Source organism: Cibotium barometz, chromosome 57 (genome assembly GCF_041138505.1).
Source record: "Cibotium barometz isolate CiBa-2024 chromosome 57, ASM4113850v1, whole genome shotgun sequence".
NCBI lineage: Eukaryota > Viridiplantae > Streptophyta > Polypodiopsida > Cyatheales > Cibotiaceae > Cibotium > Cibotium barometz.
The window spans coordinates 28997591-29005287 of record NC_141102.1 but is presented as its reverse complement, the minus strand read 5'-3'; the positions used below and the strand labels follow the sequence as shown (position 1 = coordinate 29005287).

The 7697-nt window shown below is 42.1% G+C and overlaps 1 protein-coding gene across 1 annotated transcript; it reads left to right on the top strand.

Annotated features, from left to right (window-relative positions):
- Positions 1-2063: 2063 nt before the first annotated feature.
- Positions 2064-6357, top strand: LOC147606634 (chlorophyll a-b binding protein type 1 member F3, chloroplastic-like). The gene is made up of 2 exons (XM_086792244.1): positions 2064-2087; positions 5776-6357. Exons 1-2 carry the CDS (start codon positions 2064-2066, stop codon positions 6355-6357), a joined length of 606 nt encoding a protein of 201 aa, XP_086648370.1.
- The last annotated feature ends 1340 nt before the right edge of the window (positions 6358-7697 follow it).

Genomic DNA, 7697 nt, shown 5'->3' with positions numbered 1-7697 from the left:
GCAACATAGAATTTTTTGTGTTTTCAGCACATTCTGCATTTTTTGCATTAGTGTTATTAATGTAAGTTAATTAAGCTTAATGCTCTTCCTAATATGCGTGCAGGCTTTTAGGCCACTAGCCCAAAAAGTTTAAAAGCCTATCAATATCCATTTTCGCGTGAGTTTTGATGGGTTGGCTCCATTTAATGCATGCAGGCTTTTAGGTAGGCCCAAAGTCAAAGATTATAAGAAAACCTCTTTTTGGTAAAATTGTAAATAGTAAACCAAAAATGTAAAAAGTAAAAAGTAAAAAAGTAAAAAATAAAAAGAAAAGGTAGGTTCGAGGGCAAAAAAAAGAGTATAGAAATTTTTCAAAAAGTGCACGCACAAACTTGCCTAATATATGTTTTGGGTTTAGGCTGTTGCAGTTGTGTTGATTGTGTGATACCCCAAAAATTTACATTTGAACCCCCTAGTAGATAGCTTGCCTGCAAATAGGTTTGAAGACAAATGGAGAATTGCATTTTATAAAGATGAAAGAAAGTGCAGGCATGCTACTAGGCAGTTGGCAAATTGCAAATCCAAGGAGAAGGTTTCTTTGAGAGGAAGAAATCCTACACTCTTCCCTCTTTGTCTATTTGGTAGGCAATGATATTTTATGGTTTTATGGTTGCGGTTTAATTTGGGTGTTGTGTTATAGACAACCAATGCACGTTAATTGGGATGAGAAACCAAATTGTTTGACAGAGGATAGGTTATACAGCTTAGCATCTAGCTCATTGCCAAATAACCAAAAAGCAATGATTTAGATATTTTGATTGATGGCGATTTGCAGAGGCTCAAGGACTTACAGATCCCTAAAAGTAAGCAATAATTACTTCCCCTTTTTTTCTTGATATATACAAAGTACTTTGGTTCAAAGGTAGGCTTAACCTCTAAGGTAGCTAGCTATGCGGTCAAAAAGACTGGTAGCTAGCTTAACCGGTGAGGCCTTGGCTAGGGTTCTCACTTCTTGGGACTAGGGATCCTTCCATTGACTCAAATATGACGATGTACCATTGGCCCCTATTACAGATCCTTGAACAATGCTAAATTGGGTTCCGACCAAAGGTCTTGAGCCCTATGTAGGTTGGTACGTGTCTAGCTCAATAGATGCACTATCATCTAAATAGGCCTCTAATACACACCCAGATCATAGGTGCATGTGAATATGGGGTGTTGGAAGGTCCTACAGATGTCCTCGACAAGTTTGAGAGTTTTTGAAATTTTTGGTTTATTATTCGAGAAATTTTTGGATTGTCCAAATTTTTTTGAAACACATCTTTTGTCTTTCTTAACCTGTCTGACACTAGAAATAGTGTACTTTTTTCAGGTCAATCAAGCGCTACAGGCACTGGCTGCCATGGTTAAGGAAGCTCCTTAACTATGTAAAACTCTTGTAGATGTAGAAGGATGGTATGTGCTTCTAGGATCGATTGAGTGTAAGGTGTAGAGTTCAGTATCCTAGAATTGAAGAGATAATGTGCTTTTGAGTTCTTCCATGGTAGTTTTCCTCGGCAAGATTTGGACGACGAGTTAGAGTGGTGTTATGTGTTTAAAATGTCAACCATAGGGTGGCCCACAATGCAGAGGGATTAGCAACTGAATCAAAGGTGCATGAAATTTTAGAGAATGACATATACGACTCAATGTGGGCTATACATCGAACACCTCTGCATAGCAAGGTCACTTACCAAGGATGGTTAGGTGGCCAAGATGGTAAGTGTAAGAAGAGCATCAAGAATTGTGGGCAAGGTCTTCCAGCTTCATCTTTTTATTATATGATAGAGTGTTCAGGGGGGCATCAGTGTTAGTTCATGTGGTTTTGCAACTACAATGTGGATCATACTTGGAGAGTATGTAATACGATATGTCAATCACCTACTAGACCCTAAGTTGTATGGCTAGTTGAATGAGGTGTAAACCTTACTGTGGATGAGGTTTGAGCATTGGAGGCTGGTGGATTTGTGTTGCAAAAGGGACTACGCCAAGAAGCAAATGATGTAGCCCATTGGTCAACAAAGTACAGAAGTGGCATATCGGATATGGCAACTAAGAGAATAGGTTTGGTAATTTCAAACACAGTTACGATCTTTGTGCATTTGGTCATTAAGGCCAAACAAATGGAAGTGCCTATAATTAAGACTGAGGAATCCCTACTATATGCAATGAAAAATACCAGGTGACTATGGGAAAAAATCGATCATTGCACGTCTTGATTTTCAAATCAGGGTATGGACCATATTCTACATGCGCGCATGTTTATTTTATATATTTATGTATTTTTGGGTTAGATGCAAACCATAACATGTTTATACATCAACCCACTCTAAAAAAGGAGGAACTAATTAGAATGTTCAGTCCAGTAGGAGAACAATCTGAAAAGGACCTTGTACTGTTGATGACATTGTACTATAGTTTTAAAAAAGTCCTTCATTTTACAAATTATAAAATGTCCTTTGAATCATAGTTCTATCAACTCTATAGGAAGGTCTATTTACTTTTCATTTTTTAAATGTCTTAGCAAGACAATCAAGGGAGCGGCTACATGCAAGCTCAATGCATTGTACCAAAGGGCTCGCCCCCATGCCTCCATTTCTTGGAGAGCCGAGACCACTACACCCGAGATTTTCCTAGAACCATCCAATTAGAGATCATTTCAATTATTTCCTTAATGATAAGCTTTATCCCTTAGAAAAATTGAGTCATAGCAGCGGAGCTATGGAAGCAGTGGTGCCATCTCCCAAGGTTGACACTCTAATAGTGGCAGTGGTGCCACCTCCCACTGCTGGCACTCCAATAGTGGTTGTCACCCAGTCCCAAGGAGCCTCAAAGACACCAACTCCTCCTCTTGATGGTGCAATTTACCCATCCATTATGGAATAAGCTTATAAGGAGGTTTATGAGGAATTCACTCAAACACCACCCATGGAGATGGAAGCAGCGCCTACCTTGGTCATTCCCCCAACCACCACATCTTCAAAGGTGGATGAGGAGTCTACCCATCCCAAGGTCCGGTTGGGTTCTCAAAGTAGGGTTCGACAAGAGGATGCTCCACTTCAATGTAGTATGGTTGAGAGCTAACCATCTCCATACCTAATTCAGGATTCTCATATTCGACATATCTAAAGGAAGCTGTGCCAGGTGGAGGAGGTTTAGCTCCTAGCACCGACCGTGCTTGCTCTTGAGCAACTAAGGTTCTCTCATGGTTCACAACTTGCTGCCTAGATGTAGAGTTGGCTGCTTGTTCCCTTTGTATCCTTGCAATGTGATTGCAGTCTGAAGTCACATGTGTGTAGTTCCATTTACAAAGCTGGCACCACTTCTTTGTTGCCAATGGTGAGAAGGTTGGGCACTGCTCGGTTTTATGGCTACCTCCACATCCTCCACAGACATAGGGGCCTGTAGGTATAGTATGCATGTATGATGGTTGGGGTCGGTAGGAAGGTCTGTAGTATTGCCCCATCGTTTTCAATACTATCTCGGCAATCTGATCTGGATTAACTAATGGCACACTAGAGTCAGAGCCCTTCCCAGAGCTACGTTTATCGTTCAGATGACTATCTTGGTTTCCCATGCCAGTCATGTCAAAGTTGTCATCGTAATCCATGGCATCCATGCAACACTCATTGAAGATGACATGCTTCTTTGCGTACAAGTGAGCGTGAAGCGTCTTGTTTCGTAAGCCTTCCAGGAAGATAGAAATTAATCTTCCTTGGCTTGGCTTCTCATCGTCAGGGCATTGATTGATGTATTGCTTTAGCCTATTTACGCAATCTCGCACAGATTCTTGATCTTTTTGCTTAAAAGCGTCAATACCGCATTGTGCTTAATTCCCATTTTTGAAAATGCAGCTATAAAGCTCTTTTCTAGCCCATCGAAAGATCGCTTTGCCTCAGGCTCTAAAGTCTGAAACCATGATAAAGACTTACTCTCTAGCGTCAAGCCAAATCCTTCGATTTGCGTATGCGTATCCGTGACTTGCTCTGCATGTATAGCTTGCTTAAAAGGTGCTATATGGTCATATGGGTCATCGAATCCGTCATACTTCTTGACAACCTTTTGCAGCGCAGACGGTCTCACTTTTCTAGAATATTCATCGTCATGTCTCCTATATGAGTCTCGGCCTCTAACTCTAGGCTCTTCAAATGTCAGTTCTCTTGGTCTATGGGGTTCTCTTGGAGGTACATATCCACTTGCTCGTGCTTTCTTCTCCCCTAGATTCTCTAATAGCCCCGGCTCTCCTCGTAGGATCAATCGTTGGAAAGTCTGGTCCTCTAGCAGTTGTTCGTATGGAAGGTGCTGGTCGAGCCACACTTGGGGTTCTATCCCATGGTGATGCTAGTGTTTCTCCTCGAAAGGCAGATTCATTTGGATGTGCCGTGTCTAAGGTAGACACCTCAGTGAAAAGGCCTTCCTTTCCATGTCAATTCCCTAACCTCTGGCCATTCTCAAGGGTTCTAAAGTCGTTCCCGCATCTATCATGAACACGCTTAGTGAAACCTTCTAGATGCTCTACAGTTATTGTATGCGCGTGACTGGAAGCTCTAAGCTCGGGTGCTTAGTGGTTGCATAGTAGGTTTCTACCACATCCCTATACACCTCTTTAATTGGGTCGTCTTAATAGATTTTAACTACTGGAATTTCTTTTACTATGTCCCATGGGTTTTTCTTGGTCTCTTTTTCTTTACCGGTTCTTTCTCTATCCTCCCAATTCCTGTCAGAAAACAATTCTTCAAGTAAAGAAATGGGTGTACCAGGTCTGCGCGCGATGTTCCTGGCACATTTGGGTCCGATGGAAGCTCCTCCTTCTGCTTTGCTTGTGCGCTAGGTTGAAGTACACCCAAAGCATCCACTTGTTCAGGATTTTTTGTGACCTCGTAGCGTACTCCATTTCTACCCATGTACATATCGTCTTGGTAGTTTACCCATGGTGTTGGTTCAAACGCAGAATGAATGTCTGCAATTTTAACAACAAACCGGCACATTGGATCTTTGTAGATCTCACCGCCATGCGTGTTTGTATACAAGAAATGGAGTCTCATGTTTTCAATCAACTCCCCATCTGGGATTTCAAATGGATTAGCAGAATCTGCCATACCAATGGGTGTGGATGGTCTATTCATGCCAAATGACTCGTTTACGTCCATTGAAATATCACTCGCGGTTCTTGAGAGGCTCTCTGTTTGAGACTCCAAAGATGTCTCGAGAATGCTCTCCAAGTTGCCAACAACCGATTGAGTGCCGCTCCCTTGAGTGGTTACCCTAGATGGTGCACTAGTGTTACGTCCCCCTAGTATTGTTCCCGAGCGTAGATGCATACGCTATTTTTAGCACATTGCAGTGTCCAGTTTTAGAATTTTTTTAATTATTATTATTAATTATTTATTTTTATTTCACCCTACCTAACCACTAAATGCAACTAACGAGAATATGTGTGTAAATACATATTTTTTTAATAATTACATAAAAATACGAATTATGCTAATTATACTAATTATGCAGATTATACTAATTATGCAAAAAATTACAAAAAATGTAGAATATGCAAAAAATGTGAAAACCAAAGAAAACACATAATTTATAGAATTATTATTATTATTATTATTATTATTTAAATGTAAAAAACATGAAAATTGCCTAGTATGCAGAAAACATAGAAATTGCAGATTTTGAAAAAATTAAATATTAACAAAAAAATTAAACACTAACCTTGATTTAATCACCGGGCTTCTTATCGCCTCCCCTTTTTGCGAGAGCGAATCACCTGGCATCTTATCGCCTCCCCACTTTCTGCTCTGCCGCCACCGCCGTTATTGCCATGGCTGCTGCCGCCACCGCCGCCCTCTCCTCCGCTGTCTTCAGTGGCCAAGCTCCGCTGACCCTGAGACCTTCGCTAAGAACCGGGAGCTCGAGGTTATTCACGCCAGATGGGCCATGCTGGGCGCCCTTAGGTGTGTTACCCCCGAGTTGCTTGCGAAGAACAGTGTGAAGTTCGGTGAGTCCGTGTGGTTCAAGGTCGGCTCTCAGATCTTCTCTGAGGAGGGTCTTGACTATTTGGGAAACCCCAGTTTGATCCACGGTCAGAGCATTCTCACCATCTGGGCCTGCCAGGTGATTCTCATGGGTGCCGTTGAGGGTTACAGAGTTGCAGGCAGGCCTCTTGGTGAGATCACAGACCCCATCTACCCTGGTGGGAGCTTCGACCCCTTGGGTCTCACTGACGACCTAGAGGTGTTTGCTGAGTTGAAGGTGAAGGAGATTAAGAACAGCACTCTTCGCCTGGCGCTTTCCTGTAATAGCTTAGAGTCTAATTATCCTACTCCTAATGATGTTTAGAATGTAATGGCTGCCAAGGGTCCTCAACCAACCGTAGGTCGTTTCCCCGACAACGGCGCCAATGGAAAGACCCTTATCTCCCTACGATGTAATACAGGCGAATAGAGGTAATGCCTAGCTCCAATGGAATGCAAGCACTCCTTTCGCGCTAGGGACTCAACCCGGTTAGGTGCACGAAAGCTTATCCTCTAAAGGAGAGATGCCTATGGCTACCATCACATGACACTAGATTAAGCACACACACAAGCTCAACTTGCCCTCATTCCTACACACCCATTCATTCACAAATACAAGCAAGAGGAACACAATCACTATGCACACAAGCAAAGAGAAAGACCTCACTCCACTCCTATCTTCCTACAAGCATGCACACACTCAAGCATCAAGCTTCCATGAAAGCTTCAAATCAGCCCACATACACAAAAACGAAATACTAAAAGCATGCATAAGAGTAAAATGATTAGAGAAGAGGATGAGAAAGACTCATGACATTGCTATTGATTCAATGAAGAGATTTATCTCATACAAAGATGTAGATGGGGTGAGAGAAGAGTCTTCACCTCTATGGAGAAGAGGGAGAGTAGCTCTCTCAAAGGAGCTCTTGCATGAACTTAGCCCAAAGTGTATGTGAGCTCTCAAATGAGCCACTATTTATACTAAAACTCCTAAAACTCCCAAAACTTCCCATGTGGGATTATTCTCAAGCCCACTCCCACACTCACCTACAACTTGGAACTCTCTACAAGAGCCCTAAATAAGAATGTCAAGTCTCTTGTTTTCCTGCTTCCATCTTTGTGTTGCATCCTTGCATTGATCACCACTCGTCACGTAACACTCTCCCTCTTCCCCACATTCTCTTTAGAAGGAACTCTCCACAAATACAAAACAGCTCTCAAAAACTGATCCTCAAGTGAAGTAGCTACAGATAGGCCCCCTCTGAGTGTAGAAAATTCCTGTGGGAAGAAATACGCAACCAAAACACTGCTATCTAGCAAAAAATAGCTCTCCACCGCCAACATAAGGTAAGGAACATGAAGAAACTGAGAAACTGTGAAGGCTAGGAACAGAACACTGGTATAGATGCTCCACCAAAAACAGTAAAATGCTGACTAAGATCAGAAATTCAGTATCCTCCTCAAGTACCAACCTACCTCCAAAGCCACAATCCAAATAAGAAGCCCCCTCTGTAAGTGATTTGATGTCCACTGGATGGAGAAGAAAATGCAGCCAAACTAGGGCTACAAACTTGAAAATTCAGGCCAGCCAGTGTCCACACCTCCTATGAGAAAAAATGCTGAAGAGAATTCGGGTCCAACAGATGAAGCCCAGGTGAAGGTACA

Excerpts from the sequence above, each read along its gene's own strand:
- LOC147606634 (XM_086792244.1), top strand. The coding sequence starts at position 2,064 with ATGGCAACTAAGAGAATAGGTTTG. Across the intron at positions 2,088-5,775 it reads CAACTAAGAGAATAGGTTTG|AGCGAATCACCTGGCATCTT; the intron begins GTAATTTCAAAC and ends CCTTTTTGCGAG.